Source organism: Carassius auratus, unplaced genomic scaffold (genome assembly GCF_003368295.1).
Source record: "Carassius auratus strain Wakin unplaced genomic scaffold, ASM336829v1 scaf_tig00009727, whole genome shotgun sequence".
NCBI lineage: Eukaryota > Metazoa > Chordata > Actinopteri > Cypriniformes > Cyprinidae > Carassius > Carassius auratus.
In genome coordinates this window covers 21,308-45,128 of record NW_020524067.1, presented here as the reverse complement: position 1 = coordinate 45,128, position 23,821 = coordinate 21,308, and the positions used below count along the sequence as shown (strand labels likewise).

General features: G+C 36.4%; 3 protein-coding genes and 1 pseudogene across 4 annotated transcripts; all 4 read left to right on the top strand.

Moving 5' to 3' along the window:
• The first annotated feature begins 1,283 nt into the window (after positions 1-1,283).
• On the top strand, positions 1,284-3,728 carry LOC113072643 (major histocompatibility complex class I-related gene protein-like). The gene is made up of 4 exons (XM_026245622.1): positions 1,284-1,295; positions 2,074-2,374; positions 2,927-3,030; positions 3,313-3,728. Exons 1-4 carry the CDS (start codon positions 1,284-1,286, stop codon positions 3,316-3,318), a joined length of 423 nt encoding a protein of 140 aa, XP_026101407.1. The 3' UTR covers positions 3,319-3,728.
• Positions 3,729-6,530: 2,802 nt separating this feature from the next.
• Positions 6,531-8,891, top strand: LOC113072642 (HLA class II histocompatibility antigen, DRB1-15 beta chain-like). Its single transcript, XM_026245621.1, has 5 exons — positions 6,531-6,821; positions 6,952-7,206; positions 7,643-7,921; positions 8,250-8,381; positions 8,646-8,891. Exons 1-5 carry the CDS (start codon positions 6,602-6,604, stop codon positions 8,735-8,737), a joined length of 978 nt encoding a protein of 325 aa, XP_026101406.1. The 5' UTR covers positions 6,531-6,601; the 3' UTR covers positions 8,738-8,891.
• Positions 8,892-11,585: 2,694 nt separating this feature from the next.
• On the top strand, positions 11,586-16,439 carry LOC113072641 (HLA class I histocompatibility antigen, Cw-3 alpha chain-like). Of its 2 annotated transcripts, none has more exons than XM_026245619.1 (6): positions 11,586-11,743; positions 13,032-13,271; positions 13,441-13,695; positions 14,115-14,393; positions 14,569-14,700; positions 14,793-16,439. In XM_026245619.1, the coding sequence occupies exons 1-6, from the start codon at positions 11,680-11,682 to the stop codon at positions 14,798-14,800; spliced, it is 978 nt and encodes a 325-aa protein (XP_026101404.1). In that variant the 5' UTR covers positions 11,586-11,679; the 3' UTR covers positions 14,801-16,439. The 2 variants fall into 2 exon arrangements, with proteins under 2 accessions (XP_026101404.1, XP_026101405.1); XM_026245620.1 differs by lacking the exon at positions 11,586-11,743 and adding an exon at positions 12,130-12,267.
• Positions 16,440-18,927: 2,488 nt separating this feature from the next.
• On the top strand, positions 18,928-23,119 carry LOC113072640 (hereditary hemochromatosis protein homolog; annotated as a pseudogene).
• Positions 23,120-23,821: the final 702 nt, after the last annotated feature.

Sequence of the window (23,821 nt, the reverse complement as noted above, 5' to 3'; positions counted from 1 at the left end):
TCAGGGATTTTTCTCTCAGAAGAAAAGACTTTATTTTAAGCAAAACAAAGCCGAGAGGTCTGCAAGGAGATCTCCCGAATTGCTAGGTTGCATCTCATTATACCTATACAGGGCGTTTCCAAATAGTCAACTTTTTCCTAATGCTTGCAATTTTGAGGCCCTACTTGTTTTTTGTATAACTTCTTCTTCTCTTTCGTGTGTCGTCATCAAATGTCCAGCTCAGTAGAACTCAGCCACGTTCTCATCTCAGGTCCACGTCGAAGAGGCCGGCCTCCGAAGGTGGTTTATACAGTGGACAGGTGGTGATTATGTGCTCAGCGGTCTGCTCTGGCTCCCCACACTCACACACTGCTCTGTCCTCAGGCCCACTTCCTCATCGATGCTTTGTAACGTCCCACCCAGTTCGCAGGCGGTTTAGCAGAGTCCATTGCCGATTGTGGCAGATCCTCTCCTTCAAGACCGCCTCCAGGGTCAAAGATGTAACGGTGGATTCGTGAGGGTCCTGCTGACTCCCACTCCTGCTTCCAAGCTGCCGCGAGCCATGCCTCTGTAGACAGGTCCTCAGGGATGGACTGAGCAGGTCTTGTGGCCGCCTGTTGTACGGGTGGCGGGACTTCAGTCTATGAGGAGGCAGTGCTGTTGTGGTGGTATTGTGCAGGATATGCCATTGCATCTTTGGGCTTTCCTTGCAAGAGCCGAGGGTAGCAGCCTCTCGTCGGAGGCCGGCCGGGGCAATTCCTGCTAGTGTTGGCAGATGGTAGACAGGGGTAGAATTCAGGCAGCCAGTTATAGTCCGAAGGGCGGTGTTTATGGCAGTGTCGACTTTCCTGGCGTGTGGGCTCTGCACCAGGCTGGGGCACAGTATTCAGCTGTGGAGAAGACGAGAGCTACTGTTGATATTCGAAGCACCTTGGCAGTTGCACCCCCAGCTAGTACCAGCGAGACGTCGAATTATTGCCACCCTTGATGACACTTTGGGCCGTCACTTCTTCAAGGTGTTGTTTGAATGTTAGAGATCTATCCAGGCGTACGCCAAGGTACCGTGGGGCTTGCTGGAACTCAAGACGCTTGTTATTAACGAATATGTTCCAGTTCCCCGTCTGGCCTCACTGTTGTTCAGGTGGTAAGCTGCTACAACTGTCTTGCCGATGCTGAGCTGTAAACGCCACTCACGCAGGTAGGCTGCCAAGGTGTCCATGTCCTGGTTTAGGCTGGCCTGTATCTGCTCCCATGTTTGTTGTCTCATCTAATGGCCAGGTCGTCAGCGTAACCATATTTCCGGGATGTTGTTTCCGGTAAGTCATGGATGTAGATATTGAATAACATCGGTGCAAGGACAGATCCCTGCGGAACACCATTCCTCAGCCTTCTAAGCCTGCTGTATTGACCGTCACTTGTCTTTAAGGTGAAGCTGCGGTTCGTCACCATCTCAATGATGAACTTTACCATGTGCCGGTTGGGGAATTGATCTTTAGTAGCTTTAGGTGGAGTCCGCGGTGCCAAACGGTATCGTAAGCGGCTGTAAGATCAAGCAGCACTACTCCAGCCTTCTGTTTTTCCTGAAAGCTGTCCTCAATGTCTTGGGTGAGCAGTGTCACCTGGTCAACCGTTGGACCGACCACGCCGGAAGCCAGCTTGTTCCCGTGGGAGTTGAGGGTCCACTATTGGCTCGATACGATTTTTGTATAACGAAAGGCCGTTTCTGGCCATATGTTTCTCCTCAGTTCTGAACATTCCAGCACGTAGGCAACTTTCTTTCCATTTCCTATAGGATTATAATGGAAAAACAACTAGCAACAAAAATGGCTTGATTCACATTGATTATTCTTGATTGATTAAAATCTTACTAATAAAAATCTTGCACACCGTTTACAAGTGTAGCTTCAATTATACATGAGCTACTTTCAATCTGACATCGATCATGAAATGAAAATGAAAACGGCTCATACTCATCGTCGTTCAGAGCCTACATGACTTGCGTTCTTCTGTATTTTTTCCCAGCACAGAAACCATAGTGACTAAACTAAACCAACGTCTTTATAAATATTTGTCACTTATTATTTTCCGCTCCAGATTCACCAGTTGTTCGTGTGTTTGCGAGGAAAGCTCCTGATGATCACAGTAAAGCTGAATCTGATCTGTCTGGCCACTGGTTTCTACCCCAGAGATATTGAGATGAACATCAGATTGGACGAATCTGTTCTTGTGAACCAAACATCTTCTGGAATCAGACCCAATGATGATGGATCCTTTCAGATGAGAACCAGTGTGAAGATCGATGCAAATCACAATGGGATTTATGACTGTCTGGTCAAACACAGCAACCTGACTCAGGCACAACCGATTAAAACAGTTTATCACCAGATATTAAGTGGTGAGTAATTATGATTAGAATATCCATGAACTGATGCTGCATCTGCAATTATAATCTGAAGATTACATACAAATCACTAACTGTAGGAGGAGTGTTGATGCTTTAAAGTTATTTAACGGGTCATGAAATGCATTTTCAGATGCTCATATTAAGTTCATATCAAGCTTTTTTGCATCAAAAAGTTAAAACATTTGTAAAAATAATCATCTTCCATCCTCAATTTCTCTCTCCGTCACAAACGCTTCAAAATGCAACATATTTACAAAAACCGGTGAGAGTCCGTTGTGAAACAAGACCATTCCTGTTTGTTCACTCAAGTATTATTAATAGTTTGGTCTATTATTATTAATCTTTTGGATCAATATTCTGCTGTTTCAGTGTGAAAATTGCAGTATGTTTCTATTGTAGAGTAACCTCTCATATGTGTTAATATCAAGGACATTTTGATTCTACTTTTCATGTGCCCTTTAAATACGGCATAGTGTAATTTCCACAAACAATTAAAGTTAATCTCTGTTCAACAAATATTTATGATGCTTTTTTCTTCTTCAGCAGAATCTCAGCAGTGGTCTCTTATAATGGGAATAAAAGTAACAGCAGCTGTAGTTATATTTCTCCTTTTGATTGGTTACTGCATCTACCGAAAAATTCAAATGGTAAGTTATTAATATTCAACACAATCACTGCTTCTTTAAACAGTTTGACAGTATTTGACGGCATAACTGTGTATGTGAACATGGTGGAAGTAATTTTACGATGGTGAGTTTTTGAATATTTTCATTATTTGAGTTTCATCTAATGACAGACTACGTGATTATCCATGATATTATTCGATCAAATGTACAGTGTGGCATCATTGCAGCTAGACATAAACATACAAGAGCATGGTATTCGTGTACTCAAGATGAAGTTGTTATATTCTTTGTAATCTTTTCTAGCTCTGATGAGAAGTTACCCAGTTAAGTTGGAGTGATTGTTCAGATCCCCGGTCCAGCGAGTGAGAGTAACGTTTCAAAGCATCAAAAGTGCTTAGACACATTTTGTTCACTATTATTAGCAGTTGCACACATAACCTAAAAGATCAATGTTACAGTGTAACACTCTTCAGTGCAATACATCATCTACAGTTCTGTACGTGTTATTATTGTGGAACACTATAGTGATATACATACTGTATACAGATCCTGTAACTTGAATAATTATGATCATGGTGCTAGCTGTAATCCTAGCTTTAGCTCAGGGATCTAATATATAAGTGTTTGACACATACAAAAGATGCAAGTTTGTAAAATGCATTGTGTTCTGTGTGTAATATCATGAATAAATGTATGACGTGTGAGTGTGTGTTTATGTACTGGGCATGCTGCAACATTTATTAATATTTTCATTTAATTCAGCTATATGAATGCAACGTGTGAAAATAAAACTTTTCTCATCTAATTGTGTTTGAACAAAGACTGATAAATAAATAAATTAGGATTATTAAGTAATAAATTCATTTTAAGACAGCATGGAATAGATTGTATAATATGCTGTTATAACAGCATATTATATTGATATATTGATTCAAATGATTCGCGAACCCGCTCCGAACTCTCAAATTGATTCAAATGTTTCGCGAACCCACTCCGAACTCCCGAACTGATTCAAATGATTTGCGATCCTGCTACGAACTCCCGAACTGATTCAAATGATCGCGGTCCCCAAACTGACTCAAATGATTCGCGATCCTGCTATGAACTCCCAAACTGATTCAAATGATCGCGGTCCCCAAACTGACTCAAATGTTTCGCGATCCTGCTACGAACTCCCGAACTGATTCAAATGATCGCGATCCCCAAACTGACTCAAATGATTCGCGATCCCGCTCCGAACTCCCGAACTGACTCAAATGATTCGCGAACCCGCTCCGAACTCTCGAATTGATTCAAATGATTCGCGTTATAACATTCGTTATAACATCATATTATATAATCTATTCCATGCTATCTTGGAATAAAACCTTTTTTTTCCATTTCATAATTTGTTTATTTGGGTTGATCTTAGACCAAGAGCAGAGAAAGACACTCACTCCAGCTCAACTTTAAATTACTTTTAAGCGCCCCAAGTCAGATAGTCACATCCTAGAGTTTTTTTTGTTTTTTTTTTTTTTTTTTGTCAATCCACCCTCAAAAGAAGCCAAAATACCTGACAGTACGGAGAGTGTTTAAGTTGAGTGTTTAAATCAACAGTACACAAAGATATACCCTACGAACTCCCGAACTGAATAAAATGATTTGCGATCCCCAGACTGACTCAAATGATTCGCAATCCCGCCCCGAACTCCCGAACTGACTCAAATGATTCGCGAACCCGCTACGAACTCTCGAATTGATTGAAATGATTCGTGATTGTGAACCCGCTCCGAACTCCCAAACTAACTCAAATGATTCGCGATGCCCAAACTAACTCAAATGATTCGCAATCCCGCTACGAACTCCCGAACTGACTCAAATGATTTGCGAACCCACTACGAACAAGGGGCAAGGAACTCGACCGGAAGTTGAAGTCGGCTGGGGGCTGCCATCTTTTAGCAGAACTTCACTTGCGTTAGCATTCCCATTGACCTCCCATTCATTTTGGCGTCACTTTGACAGCGAATAACTTTACATCTGAGGCATTTAAAGACTCTGTTTGTCCATTATTTATTTCTAAAGATACACGACAATGTATAAAGGGCTCCATTACCTTCTATGTTACATTATGGCCCCGTATAAACAGTTTTTGTAAAAAATAGGCTAACGATTGCGTCATAACCACTCGGCTCTCTGTCGCATTACCGTACAGACAGGTGGAGAAGCTCGCAGGCAATTAACTTAATATGGCGTACTGGCGTTACATTTTAAAATACTATACAAAATAATTAATCAGAATACTTACTCCTGCTCACTCACGCCAAAGAACTCCCCGCTCAAGCTCGCTGTCTCTGCAAGATTAACGATGGCAGTTTGCACGCACAGCTACTGGAAGATTTACATCTGTCAGACAGGTTGCTGACGTCGTCAAGCTTCGTTTGAGTCTGCGCGTCAGAAACGGAAGTGCTAAAAAACGCTAAAACTGGGCTTCATTTGTTTCAATTGAGTTCCAATGGGGTCGCTGTGTCCATTTCTTTTACTGTCTATGACTACGAACTCTCGAATTGATTCAAATGATTCGCGAACCCACTTTGAACTCCCGAACTGACTCAAATGATTCGCGAATGCATTGTGTTCTGTGTGTAATATCATGAATAAATGCATGAAGTGTGAGTGTGTGTTTATGCACTGGACATGCTGCAACATGATATGAATATTTTCATTTAATTCAGCTATATGAATGCAACGTGTGAGAATAAAACTTTTCTCATCTAATTGTGTTTGAACAAAGGGAAGTAGAGCTGAATCACAGGTTATAGCGCTTATTTTTAAAATCATTTAATGTTCAATATCAAGAGCACATGTGATATTTTTCTATAATTAGAAGCTAAAGTAAATTCAAACCATGATTATGACTTTATCAATTAATAAAACTTTGTTAAACGTCTAATTCTTCAGCAAATAAAACATCAACATCCAGATTCAGCGTCTGAGAGTAATATTAACAAAATCACTGTTTTGCAAAAAATATATCATCATTGTGTAAATTTGTTTAAAACTATAAATTGTGTCACAATCTCATTCTTTATTGTAAATGAATAATTCATATTTCTGTTATTGTGTCAATGATTCATCAATGCAAATTAGTCTATGAAAAAACAATCTTGTTTTCAATAGAGACACTATAATTTTATTAAAACAATCACACACTAGTAGTGACAGTATGATATGAGTGTGTGTGTAAAGACACTGTTGACAATGAAATTAAATGAAGAAATGAACCCGTCAAGCAAGTATTTCGAGTCATTTAAACAAACAGGACGCTCGTCTGAAATATAAAGGACAAAAGTGGTTCATACGCTCTCCTTTAAATATGTTTTATGTAGATATAAGAGTAGTTTTGCCTATATGTTTTTTCTTTTCACTGGTTTTAAGCGATGCACAGCAAGGTAAGCACAGTTTATTAGTTTCATAGTTTCAACTTCTGACCAATGCTTGCAGACAAATGTAGACAATTCTATACAGAGCACCTAAGAAAAGAATATATATAGATCAGTGCTAGCAGGACTAAAGGAGTCTCCTGTCTTCCTCAGAGAAGCACTTTCTCCACTACATGTTCACAGTCATGATAAAAGCAGACACACTGCCAGCGTTCAGTGCTGTGTGTGAGTCTGATCACATCCAGATCTCTCACTACAGCACTGAAGAACAGATCTGGATGAGAGAGAATCTGACTGAACACGACTGGGACCGAGCTCCTGAAGGACCGCCTGAAACTACAGACTGGTATCTAGATCTGATCAGGATTCTGTCCAACCGCACCGAGTCTTCTGGTGAGTTTAACCCTTTCTCTTCTTCAGTATCAGACATGTGGAACTTCACTGGACAGGTGTGTCCTATACTCACATCAGTACACATACGCATAGATTGAAGTTTCTCCTCATTATAGTTCTGTGCTTGTAGATCTTGTGGTTCTTCAGAGAGTGATTGGCTGTGAGCTGGAGAAGCTTCCTGATGGAGCAGTGAATGTGACGCCGGTTGATGAATATGGATTTGGAGAAGAGGATTGTGTTGCCTTTAGTTCTGACACCTCACAGTGTTCTGATAAAAGTCTTAACGTCAAAGAAACCAAAATCGAGCGAGACCATCGAGTAAAACTTCAGGAATTCTTCAAGAACTGTCTGGACTGGATCTCAACGTTTAATAACACCAAAAAGAGTACGTTCGGATCGGATTCATTTAATGAGCGCCTGTCTTTGTGTGTGTTTGTGTTTTTGAACTTCAGGAAGCTGTTTCTGATTTGATACAGAAGAGATTTATTATTATTAAACGACAGGTCAGTATATGAAGAGATAGAAATATAAAACATTATTCTCATTCGATTCATTATATTCTGGTTTTTATTTCATTTTCTGGATTTGGGTTTTTTAACCAAAGTATTTCACATTGTTTAAAAACATTTATTTGTTTAAATGATAAAAGTATATGAAAGTTATTAGATGTGTTTGCAGTAAAGTAAGTTCTAGTAGAAGTCTGTCACCGTGGATCACATGCAGCTAAGTTTATTGATTAATAATCACAAGGATATTTCTTTCACACTCTGAGAAATAATTCTTTATAACTGTTTTAATTGCATTATTATTTTGCGCTCCAGATTCACCAGATGTTGGTGTGTTTGCGAGGAAAGCTCCTGATGATCACAGTAAGCTGGTTCTGATCTGTCTGGTCACTGGTTTCTACCCCAGAGATATTGAGATGAACATCAGATTGAACAGAATTAATATTCAGAACCAAATATCATCTGGAGTCAGACCCAATGATGATGAAACCTTTCAGATGAGATCCAGAGTGAAGATCGACAGAAACCACAGAGGATCTTATGACTGTCATGTCATTCACAGCAGTCTGACAGAACCAGTGTCAGTAAACTGGGGTAAATATCAGCATATATGATGAGGATTATGATTCAGTGATTCATAACACTATGCATCAAGGATGTATACATCACCACATCACATATAACATCTATTGCATATTCATTTTTTAGTCATACATCTGTATTCTTCATATTTATAGTTATTCATATCAAATTTGTATTACACACCATTGGATGATGTTAAGTTTCAAATAAAATGCTATGTTTTTACAACACTAATTTACAAGCTAATAATGCAAGATATAGAAACGGAGTAATGTTGTTTGTCTCAAATGATTTCTATAATCTGATTTAGTTTTTATTATTTTGTATCTCTGTTCTGCAGATGGCAGATGTTCTGGCTGTGATCCAGAATCTCCGATGTCTGTTACAGTAGGAATATTAATATCAGCTCTAGTTCTAGCTGTAGTCTTTTCTGTGATTCGTCGCTGCATCAACAGAAGGAAAAAGCATCATGGTGAGAAAGAAACATTCGACGTGATCATTGATGCTTTAAATCTCATTTGTAAATTTTAGTTTTGAAATATATGAGCTAAAAATGAATAGAAATATGTGGTGGTAGAGATTTTGATGGTGAGATTTGTCAATATTTGGATTTCATTTGATGATATAAAGATATGTTTATCAGTTTATCAAACGAATGTGAAGTGTGTCATCTCTGCAGCTCAAACGTGCTCAAGATGAGGTTTTTCTTCTGTATGATCTGCTGTTTCTTTCCCAGGTCTGATGAGAAGTTATCGTTATTATGGAGGAACGACTGAACAGCTTCAGATCCCCGAAGCGTCTGATCAAGAGCTCAATACAGACTATTAGACACTCGATTCTAATTCTCCAGCTGTGTTTCCAATCTGTGTCAGCTCTACTTTATTAAGAATAAATGGTTAGTAAGAAGTTATTGATAAGAGGTAACATAAATTGCAAAACAAAAGCAGTTATTTATCTCATTATATGAACAGTAAATAATATGAGGGGAAAGTCAAATTAAACAAATCTTATTGTTATAAGATGTAATATTATTCTAAGCAGGGGAGGACTGGCCATCTGTGGTAATCATCTCATTCAGACTATAAGTCATACCTTAGTATAAGTCACATCAGTCCAAAAATATGTCATGACGAGGAAAAAAAAAACATATAAATCGCACTGTATTGTAAATCGCATTTATTTAGAACCAAGAACCAAGAGAAAAAATTACCGTCTCCAGCCGCGAGAGGGCGCTGTATGTCTTCAGTGTAAACTACAGGAGAACTGAGCAGCATAGAGCGCCCTCTCGTGGCTGGAGACGGTAATGTTTTCTCTTGGTTCATTTCTCTCGGTTGATGTCAAATTAATTTTGATAAATAAGTCGCACCTGACTATAAGTCACTGGACCAGCCAAATTATGAAAAAAAGTGTGACTTACAGTCCGGAAAATACAGTAAGTATGGAACATGAGAAGAGAAAGAGTTACTTGCTAGGGATGATGTTAGGAAGTGATATTCAGGTTGCTATATTTTTAATAATTACAGTAGTTAAAACAGCTAAACTTCAACATTTTAGCTGTAAAATGCCAATATAGCTAATATTAAGGTGCTTTTACTTTTAAAAATGTTGGTAACGTTAAAGTTAATGCTTACAAACTTTGAAGATTTTGAATACAGAAGTTACATTTGTAATGGTGTATTTTCATTTAGATGTGGTATTATTATTTGTGCAGTAAGATTAATGACTGCATAAATTAAGATTATTAAGTAATAAATTAATTTTAAGACAGCATGGAATAGATTGTATAATTTGCTGTTATAACATCATATTATATAATCTATTCCATGCTATCTTGGAATCAAACCTTTTTATTTTTTAATCATTTTCATAATTTGTTTATTCAGGTTGATTTTAGACCAAGAGCAGAGAAAGACACTCACTCCAGCTCAACTTATTAATTTTAAGCGCCCCAAGTCAGATCACATCCTAGAGTTTTTTTTGTTTTGTTTTTTTGTCAATTTACCCTCAGAAGAAGAAAAAATACCTGACAGTACAGAGAGTGTTTAAGTTGAGTGTTTAAATCAACAGTACACAAAGATCTACCCACTACGAACTCAAATGATTCGTGAACGCACTACGAACTCTCGAATTGATTCAAATGATTCGCGAACCCGCTTCGAACTCCCAAAATGACTCAAATGATTCGCGATCCCCAAACTGACTCAAATGATTCGCGATCTCGCTGCGAACTCCCGAACTGACTCAAATGATTCGCGATCTCGCTGCGAATTCCCAAACTGACTCAAATGATTCGCGAACCCGCTACGAACTCCCAAACTGATTCAAATGATTCGCGATCCCCAAACTGACTCAAATGATTCGCGAACCCGCTACGAACTCCCGAACCGACTCAAATGATTTGCGAACCCGCTACGAACTCCCAAACTGACTCAAATGATTCGCGAACCCGCTTCAAACTCCCAAACTGACTCAAATGATTCGCGATCCCCAAACTGATTCAAATGATTTTCGAACCCGCTTTGAACTCCCGAACTGACTCAAATGATTTTCGAACCTGCTTTGAACTCCCGAACTGACTCAAATGATTCTGATCCTGCTCCGAACACACGAGAACTCTTTGACCACAGCTGCTGTGCTTCAAAAGCTCCTGCTGCAGCTCAACACTGGTTTTCTCTGAGGTGGTCGGATCACATCAGATTGTGGTTAATCTTGCAGATCATGATTTATATCTACTGTTCCTCTCTCTGCAGTTTGGTAATATAAAGATTCCTCCTTTGAACTCCCACTTGAACTCCTGTTGTTCCCATTAATGCGCTTTTATGCGTTATGGTCTATACAAACACAAAGTAAAACAGAAAGTAATTTTCAAACACTATTTTGATTGAGTCAGACCAGCACAAACTGATTACTGTATATCACAAGGATTTCTGAAATAAATAACAAAATACCTGAATAATATATTCAGAATCAAAAACTAAAGTGGCTTCTGCATCAGAAAAGCTGCTGTGTTGAGCTCTTAAAAATGTTCCTTTCACAGCTTAAGTATGAAAACTATCAACAATAGACAATATAACACAAAACATTTTGAAATAAATGAAAGCAATCTGAATTATTCAGAATCAATTTCGAGAAACATACATACATACATACATACATATATATATATATATATATATATATATATATATATATATATATATCACATGCAGTATAATCCTCTGTTGTTGTTTCAGGGAGGAGGACTGTGAAGTTGAGTATACAATACATAGAGATACAGTATATTTATGGAATTATTTTTAGTTGGAAATTGAATTAGTTTGAATATCAGATTTAATTGCATTGTGAATGTGCCTCAGATGCTGTACTGTATATCTGTCTGCAAAGATGTGAACAAAATAGCACAATGTTCCTTGCTGGAAGCATATAGTGGGAAATGAATTCTACTGTGGAGGGAATGGATCAAATAAATGTTAAAGTGTTTTAATTTCTTTATTTTAATCATTGAAAAAAAGGTAAATAAACCAGTTAATTGGCTTATTTTTAACATTTTTATTTACTTATTTATGTATTGTCATTGAGAATTTGAGGTTTCGTGTTTTAGACATAGGGCTGGAAAACGAAGGTGTAATTCCGCCAGCAGCCAGTGAGGGGCAGCAGTGCGCTCAAACACCTTCACTTCACTGCTGGTCTGATCGGGACGCGTCTGAAATCATTTCAGGACTGAAGTAGCTGATTCGCTCTCGTTCAAAACGTTCTCTAAGTAGACAACAATGTTTTGCCTCATTTTATTATCTCTTTTTATTTGCATTTCTACTCAAAGCAATGCTAAACCAGGTAAGCACAAAGTTTATTCACCTGTTTTGTCAAATTTGGGACTTATACATTGTTAATAATCTAATAGTTGGAATAAAATAGATGATTTGACTGAACTGCATCGGTAAGCTCTCTTAAATATGAACCCGTGCTAAACAGAGCTCTTCTACTTGCATAGCAAACCCAATAATCATAATAAAATAATCATAACACAATACAATAATCACAATAATTATATTTAAAAATGCAATTTATTATGTTTTTTGTATATATATATATATATATATATATATATATATATATATATATATATATATATATATATATATATGTCGTTATTTATTTCAAATACAGTTCATTAATGTTATGTGCATATTTAAAAAAATGCATGTTTTTCCCGTCGCATGTTGCTCTGTTCGTTTCCGGTGTGTGGTTTGTTTCAAATCACTTTCTGTTTGACACAATTAGTCTAGTAGAATTAACTTTCTTAAAAGTGTTTATGCTCAGCGAACTCTCAGTTCCATGTGGGTCTAATAAAAGACAAGGTCAGTGATGTGTGTCAGTTTGTGAATACTCTCAATCAGAGTCAAATGATTGTTTTTAACTCTAATGCAGGCTCAGAGACTGCAGGTGGCTCATCTTACCCCACACTTCCTTTGGTTTTGAGCTGACAAATGACTTTATACAGACAACATGAAACGTTATCATCATCATCTGAATACCATTTCCTCCTTTGAAACATCAACAGCTCTTTATTTAAATTACTGACTTTTTTCTGAGAGTTTAGCTTTGTTCTGCCTTATAACAAATGGTACAAATAGTTAAAAAACAAGTAAATAAACAATAATGTCATAAAAAAAATGACATTTCTGTCATTAATTACTCGTTTCAAACCTGTAGGATCTACAGAACCAGACCGACCCAGAAGAGAAGAACTTGTTGAATAAAGACATTGTTTTTGTTTTATTTGCACATAAAAGGTATTCTCATAGCTTCGTAACGTTACGGTTGAGCCACTGATTTCACATGGACTATTTTAACAATGTCCTTATTACAGTTCTGTGCCTGGGAAATTTTTAGTTGCATTGCTTTCAATGCAGGGTCAGAAAGCTCTCGGATTTCATCAATAAAAAAAAATCTCAATTTGTGTTCTGGTGAACGATCTTATAGGTTTGGAAAGAAATGAGGGTGAGAAATAATTTTTTGGTGAACTAACCCTTTAAGTAAGAACTTACAAATAGCTTTCGGCATTGTTTTTAAAGGAGAAAAGGTTTCGCTGCTTCTTTTCATTGTGGTTGGTGCTTTTCAGAGAAACACTCCCTGCACTACAAGTTCACAGTCCTGACCAAAGCAGGTCCATTTCCAGCGTTCAGTGCTGTGTGTGAGTCTGATCACATCCAGATCGCTCGCTACCGACCTGAAGAACAGATCTGGATGAGAGAGAATCTGACTGAAGACGCCTGGGACCGAGCTCCTGGAGCGCCGGCTGAAACTAAAGATGGGTATCTAGATCTGATCAGGATTCTGTCCAACCGCACCGAGTCTTCTGGTGAGTTTAACTCTTTTATCAACATCTAATCAACATTTGATCTCAGGAATGAAAATGAAGGTGTTATCTCATCAAGTGTATCCACTTTGAGCATCTATACTATACTCACTCGAAATGCACCCATGCATTCTCAAGGGCACACGAGTATAATACTTTACTGTGACTGTAGAGTTGCATGTGCTCCAGAGAATGAGTGGCTGTGAGCTGGAGAAACTCCCTGATGGAGCAGTGATCAGTCTGAAGGCCTTTGATGAGTTTGCATACGATGGAAAGGATTTTATTAGCTGTAAGTATAACTTTTTCCCGTGGATGGATAAAGTCATAGAAACCGAAATGAATCATCAAACTGGACGAAACCCATTTCTCAAGGACTTCCTCATAAACTGCACTAAGTGGATCTCCGCGTTTAACAACACGTATAAGAGTAAGTCCTCATCTCTTTAAAATTAACTCATGTGTGTGTTTTAGTGTTTTTTACTAATTTTGTTGTGGTATAGAGCTTGTTTTCATTATTATCATCACTATTGATGACACTTTAAACAATGTTTACATTATCAAACCTGTATGAATTTCACTGTAAAAAAAAAATAATAATAAAAAATCAATCTAAACTTAAAAACTTCACATGCCGAAGATTTTTATGTTTAAACAAATTGTCATATTTAAAATACATCTACTTCAATCTCACATGTCTTAGATGAATTTGGTTAGATTGTTTTGATAAGGAAAAAAAACATGAGACTTATTGATCCTTTACAGTGTTCTTTCTTTAAGGAAATGATGACAATTTCAGACAATTTAATGTTTTTTTATTTTTTATTGCATTATTATTTTCCGCTCCAGATTCACCAGATGTTGGTGTGTTTGCGAGGAAAGCTCCTGATGATCACAGTAAGCTGGTTCTGATCTGTCTGGTCACTGGTTTCTACCCCAGAGATATTGAGATGAACATCAGATTGGACAGAACTGCACTTGGGAACCAAATATTTTCTGAAATCAGACCAAATGATGATGGATCCTTTCAGATGAGATCCAGTGTGAAGATCGATAAAAACCACAGAGGATCTTATGACTGTCATGTCATTCACAGCAGTCTGACAGAACCAGTTTCAGCAGTATGGGGTAAATATCATCATAAATACAGTCTCTCACATCTGTAACAGGAGAACACGATAATTCTGAAATGTAACAAACGATTACATTTCAAGTGCCTTCATGCATTTCAATAGTGAAGCATGTTAAAACACATTAATTATGAAATGTGATAGTATTTCTGATTTGTGTTGTCCTCGTGCAGATGGGAAGTGTCTCAACTGTGATCCAGATGCTGATCCACAGGCTGTTACAGCAGGAGTCGCAGCAGCAGCGCTGTTTCTAATCGCTCTCATTGTGATCGCTTACTGCGTCTGCAAAAAGAAATCATCCAGGGGTGAGTTATAAATATTCAGCACGATCACGGTTGCATGAAACCTCTAAATATCCACGTTTTAAAGTTTTGATAATATGTTGTATCTTTTCTAGGTCTGTGAAGTTACCAGTGGGATATATAAGATGAGAAGTTATGATTTTACATTGATATTTAATCATTTAGCAGATGCTTATCCAAAGCGACTTACAAATGAGGACAATAGAAGCAGTTTGGACAAAGTGTTGTGTTCAGTGTGCAATATCAGAAACAAATGTCTTGAGCGTGAGTGTGTGTTTATGTACTGGAGGTGGAACATGATATGCATGTTAGAAAGATCTTCACCGATTTCCAACTCATATGAATGCACTGAAAACATCCTATAAAAAAAAAAAAATCCCATGTACAATTAAGCTTCTTTTTTAAACAGAGAACAAAGTCTTATTATTGTTTTTGCTTGTCAAAAAACTAATTTTGATTAAATTTTTACCTCCAATTAAAGAAGTCCATAATGGCCAAATGGTTCCCTCGCTCTCTTCTCTTTATAGGAGTTTGTCTTATTTCTCACCCTTGTCTAATCGATGCGCATCAAGGCAAACTAGGTAAGTTCATTTATTTACTTCTGATCTGCAGCTGAGAAGCGGTGATATCTATTTAAAATACTCATTACGCGGTTTCATAAACCTGAAATATGTTTACACTTTTCGTGATAACATAACAGGTCTAATGTATTGCTCCACGGCTTTGTCAAACGGACTAAAATCGAAGGGCTTTGTGCCCTACAGCCCTAACTATTCTCATCATAACTGTGATGTTCTACAAAACAGAAAGCTTTTAAACACTTTTTCTTAAACACTTCTTTCATTAGATAATTTACTGTGAAATCCGTTTTCTCTCAGGTAGCCTACATCAACAGTTTCTTCATGGTGAAAACTTCTACATCACTCTTAGTCCATATTTCAACAAAAATATATCTTGACTTGATCTAGTGGTTATTTAGTGATAAACAGTGGGGTGGGGTGACCACCAGAGGTCATCATCCACCACACAGACTCTCACACGACACAGTCCACCCTGGACTACATTTCCCACGCTCCATTGCACCAATCACAAGTTCACCTGATAACAATCACACTATGCACCTGAGACCAATCACACACACACACACACACACACACACACACACACAGCACAATCATCAGACACGCTTATAAGCATTGGACTTCCTCTCACACTGCCGAGTATTGTTCTGCGTATATTCCTCTCTTAAAGGTAGCTGCATACAAAAGCCGTTCCATGTTAGTTCTATTAGTCTTGTTTCAGTTTATAGTTTAGTCTTTTTCTTGCTTTGCCCTGTTTCTCGTGTTTTGACCCTCTGCTCTGGATTCTGGATTACCCCTCTTACTTAGCCCTCTGGATATTGTTCACTCATTGTAGACCCACACTTTCCCTGGGATTACTCTTGTGTCAAAAGACACTGTAACAGTCTGTCACAGGCAATTCTAATTGCATTTATTATCTTTTTTCTGTATATTTATTATCCTTTACCATCTTCTGGCCCGCCATCTAGTGGTGAATTTTTTTTTTGGCCCGATGCCAAACTTGCAGACCCCTGCTTTAAACCAAGTAAGTAGTAAGTAAAATCTCAGACATATCATAAGTTTGGGGTGGGTATGATCTTTTATGTTTTTGAATGTCTCTTATGCTCACCAGAGCTTAATGTATGAAATTAATACAATTTAAGATGCCTGTTTTATTTGTGAATATCTGTTAAACTGTTTATTTCTGTGATGCTCCGCTGTATTTTCACTATATTAGAATTAAATCTAATCTAATCTTGACAAACTATATATCGTTGGAAAGGTCGAAGACTCACAAATATATATTTTATCAATGTTTTTTGTAAAAAATTATTTAGGAAAAGTAATAGATTAATTTATGACAAGAGTGCACCCTCAAAAATCTACATTGAATTTTGACCTTTGATAAAAAAACAAGACGTCTTTGTTGCCTTTTTCTCTATCACATTTTAGAAATCATCAGAAGTTATATATTAACTGAAAACTTAAAATCTCAAAATTCATCCTTTAAAACGTATTTTAAAATCAGACATTGCATTACCATGTAAATAGTACATCAATATCATGTTACAAAATGTTTTCATTCATGAATAATAAATATTTAAGTTTGTATCGTGCACTACAAAGTCAATGTTCAAAACTATGAGTGACAGTTAAGGGGTTAATAAAATTAACACTTTTTCTGAGTATACTGTATATTTTATTTTTAAGCAACACTGCAGGATGATGCAAAATGAAATGAGCTGACGAGACAAAATTACAAAAATAAACTTTTTTGGCAGCATAAAAAAAAGAAAAAAATGTATATCTCAGAGAAAGAATAAACATTGTTCTTTTACATATGTTACCAACATTGTAACAATACAAAATGGAATGAATACTGCTGAACTTGCCCTTTAATAATGTTGAAGGATAGTGTATGAAGTTCAACACGACTACAGACTTTTTAGAATTTTTATCATGCAATTTAAAATATTTTAACCGTTTCATTATTTTTTTTTGCCTGGTTTTTAGTTTGTGTTTTATGTAACGTGAATTATTTTAACTATTATGTGTGTTTTTTGCTATGAAGATAGCCTTCAGGGTGCGAAAACTTTTCAACAGAATGAGCCAGATCTTAAATGGTCAGTTCAAGTAGGAACAGTAGCAGGTGTGTTTGTAAGATTTCTGAATATTCAGCATGATCACTATATTTATAAAGCTGTTTTAAATATCCTTGTTAGAAGATGACATTTAAAAAAAAAAAAGTATATGATGGTAGAAATAAGTGTTTGTTATGATGGTGAGATTTTGTTCATTATTTGGATTTGATGATACAGTACAGACGGTTATCCACAATATTTATCTTACAAGTGAATGATTGTGAATGAATGTAAATAAGAAAAAGGACCTGAAAACAAAAAATATCGCTGTTATTTATAAAAATCGAGTCATTTAGCAGGAGACCAGTCCAGAGTCATTCTGAATGGACACTGTATTCTACGTATCCATATAAAACAGTTTGTTTTCAGTTCTTGTTTCTTTACAGCAGCATTTTCTCATCTGAGTCTGCTCTGCTTTATTAAGGAAACCTACAACTGTTCATATTCATTAGATTCATTGCTTGTTTTGCTGTTTTTCACATTTGTGTTACATGATATTCAGTTCTCTAATCATTTCATTTGGATATTTTAAAGGTTTTTAACATCACAGGATTATGTAGTGAGGCAGTGATTTCCCATTGCATGTTTGTCTTTGTGTGTGTTTTTATTAGTAGATATGAACAGAAATGAGCATGTGTTCCTGTAACTTAATCATGCAATCAGTGCAACTCCGATGAGACGTACAGTTAGTGTATGACTGGTGAAATGCATACTGTAAATGTGTCTCTTTACACAATATGTGTTATATGTGCAATAGGAAATAAATGAGTCTTGAGTAAGCATCAGTGTGTTAATTGACAAAGGGAAACATCTTCATTGATGTCAGACACATCTCTCTGCTCATACAGCAACGCAGTTTAGAGTCAGAAAATAACTATAGGGAATTATCCAGATGTGAGATTATGAGGCCCAGAAATGCTAATATTGGAAATTCAGTTTCACTTCATGCACTCAACTGTGATAAAGATGCACCACAGAGAACAGAAAGTTACACATCTAAAGCTGACTATATATTAACCCTGCTGTATTTGACTAATATCTAACGTGAGAATTAAATCTGAAGACTTTTACACCCATGCCTTTTAGAGCAGACTGATGTGCATCGCTCTATTGATCCTCTTAGATTTTGATTTCCCTTATTTAACCTTGTTAAAGAGCTGGAAGGATCTATACTTTGTCAGCACAAGTTAAATGATTTGAAAACAACGAGAGAGAGAGAGAAACACTTAATAAGTAATGCAATGTTATTAATTTACTTATTTATTTGTTTATTTATGTATGTATTTATTCTTGACAGATGTGGTCACTAATGTTTTGTTGTATAAACTGTTCTCAGTTTATATTCTCAAACTATAGTCTGAAATCTCTGTGAGAGTTTACATAATTCAACGGCTGGACTTTTCATCAACATAGCTATAACCTTATAAGTTATAACACACAACAACAAAACCTTTCACAATAATGAAAGTGAAAGTGTGATTTCATCAATCCTCCAGTGAGGAGCAGCAATGCGCTGAAAAACACCCGGAAGTGACGATAGGAAGCAGATACGCAGATTCAAACTGTAGAGGACAACAAATATTCGATAGGGTTTAGTTTGTAACCATTTTCTGTATAGAATGTTTTTATTTGTTGTTTTATTGTTCCACTGTTTTCTCAGCGTCGCACAGCAAGGTAAGAACACGGTTCAGGTTCAGGAGAACCTGTACAAATATCGACCTAACATCTGTACTGTGAATAGTTTTATACTATTATAAAATATGATAAAGTTATATTAAACATATTAAAAATATTCTTTTTTGTAGCCCATTCCTTATAGAGTTTTTTTTGTTTGTTTGTTTTGTTTTTGTTTTGTCATTGCCCGTGTCTGTTTTTCAGAGAAACATTACATACACTACAAGTTTACAGCACTTTCCAGAGCAGACACTCTTCCAGAGTTCAGTGCTGTAGCTGTTACTGATGACAGACAGATCAAACACTACAGTAATGAAGAAAGAGACTGGGTAAGATCGAGTCTGACTGAAGATGACTGGATCAATCCTCCTGAAGCACCACCTGATTCTAGAGACTGGTTCCTTCATCAGATCAGGACTCTTTCAGACTGCACACAGTGTTCTGGTCAGTTTAAATTACATTAAGGATCAGATATGTTATGAAACTGCATATATTTATCTACATCAGTGGTTTTCAACCTGTGGTCAAGTGGGCCGCCAATTAGTTTCTGTTCATTTCCAGTCCATTCTAGGGCTGTGCGATTAAAAGAAAACGTCCTAAAATCACGATTTGAGCGTGCGCATATGCCTAACTCCAGGTTCACACACTGTCTGTGATGCGCCTTTTTTCTGAGCCAGTGTTGACGGATCAGAGCGTTCTCACTGCGGTAAAAGGCTAGAAATAAAAACGTGCGATAATAATTCATGTCTAACACATGAGCATAGAGTGAATTTGTTAGTGAACAGGATGCAGTTTAAGTGAGAGGAGACACGTTTTAAGTGTGCACACTCTCTCCTCGCAAAGCAGCGTGTATCTGAGCAAGCACGACCGGTTTTGTGACAGAGCAAAGGAAATCTGCTGCGAACAGAGAGATTCGCACTTGTGCATTATTTTAATGTGCTTTCGCGTTATATTTATGCGCTCTCACTGCTGACCGCATACACATACTGTATACACACTGCAAACACCTGAGGCACCGCTACAATTAATGAGCTCTATGAACAATGCATGGCAAAAAAGAAAAAAAAGTCCCTGTATACAGGATTTTTTTTTATTTATTTTTTTTGCCACAAGTCTATACATTTTTTTACATCTTCACTATAGTGATAATTTTGACTTATGTCTGTTCTAGAGATGTTACAACTTTTTGATAAAGCTCTGATTGGTTTTCTTTTGGAAATATGTTTCAAATTAATCCTGAATGCATTTATGACTGTAAAAGCACAATTGCAAAATTGATTAAAAAAAATCGCGATAGTTTTTTTTTTTTTTTTGTCCATATCGCACAGCCCTAGTTTATTCAATAACTTATTATTTTAATAAGTTTAAAATCTAGCTTCTGAGTACTAAGTTATTAACCCAACAATAGCGGGGTCAGTTAATTTTTTTGAAGTGGGCCGCGAGTTGAAAAAGGTTGGGAACCACTGATCTATGTTTCGTTCTGTGATTGTAGAGCCCCATGTTCTTCAGAGAGTAATCGGTTGTGAACTACAGAAATCTCCTGAAGGAAGAGTGAGTCTGAGAGCATTTGATGAATATGGATTTGATGGAGAGGATTTTATGGCCTTTGATTCTTAGACTCTGAAGTGGATTGAGAAAAACCCCAAAGCTAAAGAAACCAAAATCAAATGGGATCAACAAACTGGACGCAATGAAGTCCTCAAGCAATACCTGAAGACCTGCACTGACTGGATCTCCAGCTTTACCAACACAAAGAAGAGTAAGTTTTAATCAGATCATTTTAATTTGTGCGCATGGAATACGTTCAGGAGGTTGTGTCCAATCCTCTGATTGTACAGACAGAGATCTAGATTAATCACCATTTAGTAAAAAAATAAATACTGATGAGTTTAAAATATTAAAGCATTCATACTGTTATAATATATATATATTTTTGCACAAAAAAACAAATTATTTATAAGTGTATTTGTTAATTGCACTATTATTTTCTGTTCCAGCTCCACCAGATGTTGGTGTGTTTGTGAGGACGGCTCCTGATGATCATTGTAAACTCAATCTGAGCTGTCTGGTCACTGGTTTCTACCCCAGAGATGTTAGGATGAATATCAGATTGTACAGAATTAACATTAAGAACCAAACATCTTCTGGAGTCAGACCCAATGGTGATGGATCCTTTCAGATGAGATCCAGTGTGGAGATCGACAGAAACCACAGAGTTTTATGACTGTTTTGTGAATCACAGCAGTCTGGCAGAAACAACTGTAGTAGAATGGGGTAAATATGATCATAAATTCATGTTTTATTGAATGTGTGAAGAATGGCTTTTATACACTAACGGTGCTTCTGCATGAATAACAGAAGAAGCTTAATAAAGTCAATCAGTATGAGAACGAGAGCATAGCATTGATATTGCTGGTCACACACAATTAAAGTTGTATTACAAATGCATTTTCAACATTTGTGTTTTTATCTGTTTATGTTATTGCAGCTGGAAATTGTTCTGACTGTGAAACCGAATCCAAGGGGGCTTTAAAAGCAGAATTAACATCAGTTCCAGTAGTTCCAGTAGTTCTAGTGGTTCTAGCTCTCATTGTGATCGGTTTCTGCATCTACACAAGGAAAAGGTTTAATGGTGAGTTATAAATATTCAGAACTTATGCTTTTTAATGTTTTGTTTTTAAATAGCATTGACAATTTCAAAAAAGTATGATGTTTTGACAGTATATACTTTGACATTACAATTTTTTAAAATTAAGGATCATAACAAATGGGAATTGCAAAATTGCTGTATATATATTTAGCTAAATTATATAATTGTATTAATGTACATATATGAAAAGTTCATTTGCAAAAAGATTCATCCATTTTTAACAATTCTCAGAAGTCATGTTTTTTATTTTTATGAATATTATTATAGTGCATTCCAATGAATTTCAATCAAACTTTAGTTGGGTTATTTTAATTATGTTAAAAATAGCTGAAATTACAGCTAACTAATGCATTAAAATCATGATAAAAAAAAAACATAATTAAGGACTCCTTGATAAACACCACTTTATTTTACACTTTTTTTATTATTTCCTTAATTTATTTTTAAATGAATGATTTTCCATTGTGAAAATTTACATTTAATTACTTTTATTCATTTTAATGACAGCCTGAGAAACTAAATGTTAAATGTTCATAAATTATTGTTTCAAGAATTTTTTTCTCCTTTTGTGTGAGAGATGTGTGTTGTGTTCATCTCTGTTTTTACTAAACCGTTTTGCTTCTCCATTAAGTTTAATATTATCTGTTGTATTATTTCTAGGTCAGATGAGCAGTTATGATGACGAAAATCGAGTGAAGATGAGCCTTAACTCTGATTGTGGAAATATGTCCAGTCCTGAAAGTAAAAGAAAAGAAGGGTATAATAAGATAAGTGACGAAGTGAAGTCAAGTGACATACTGTACAGAAAAGTATGTTGACCCATACTCAGAATGAGTGCCCTGCATTTAACCCATTCAACCCAGCACCTGACAGTAAAGCACTCGCCCTAATCGCACATGTACATCTCGGAGACCTCTATTGCATGTCTGCATATGCAAGATTTATTGTTAAGAGTGCTTGTTCATCTGCAGTACGTTTCTAAGATGTTTCCTGTCAGATGTCAAATAGACATTTATTAGAATACATGTAAAACTGCTACTTAGACCTTTATTACACAGCAGATGATTCCCAGATCTTTAGCAGACGCCTTACAGATGTAATAAAAATATTATTACAAATGTGACACTGTAACACAGGTTACATGTTTTAACCTGCTCAATATATTTATTGATTTTATGTATATTTGAGTTTTAATAACTTTTCATGTTGTCTTATCCATTTTATTATTGGTTTATCACCCTCTTTGGATTGTATATACTCCGGTGAACACTTCTCACATTCACACTGGGTCTTACAGCACACGGGAAATCTTAAGGACTTTTTAATGGTATGGAAAGACTCTGTGCTTTTAACAGCCTAGGATTATTAGTCTCTTGTGAACAATAAAAATACATATTTGAATTTCACTTTTACTATTGTTGTTTGACTCATCTTTTTTAACACTCAAATCTCTCACACAGTTTAATCTGACCCCATTTAAATTCATGTAACTTGGGTGATAAGGCTAATTGTTACAAACACACACATAGAAAAATAAAAAATGTGTGTATATTACATTACACATTATAGCATCATACTGGTTTTTTCTGAATATTGTCAGACATTAGAAAACATAGAACATATACTTTTAAGTTGCAGAGGAGAAATATGATGGAAGAATTAAGAAGAGATGGGTTGGCAGGGACGGGTATTAAAGATGTACTACAAAGTGGGGTTATGAGATCAAGCAGGAAAATAATTTGTAATTTCTTAATAAGATCGGGTTTGATTAGGAAAATATGGTCGAGGAAAACAAGAGGGAGGAAATAAACTGGAATAACATTGTAGGAGAATAATCCAGAAGATGCGGTTATGCATTATGCAATGCTATTGGATGTAAACCGCCGTTAAACATCAAACAAGAAGAAGAAGAGTTCACAGTAGGTGGTGGTAATGAACAAAATAGTTGCGATTCGCTAAAAAAATAAATAAGGAAGATGAAGGGGTCTTCATGAACAATCTGGTCTCATGGTAAATTTTCTGTGGGTACCATCATATGGGTGTGTAAGGAAACAAGTAAGCAGACTATCTGGCTAAACAGGCTCTGAAACATGCACAAA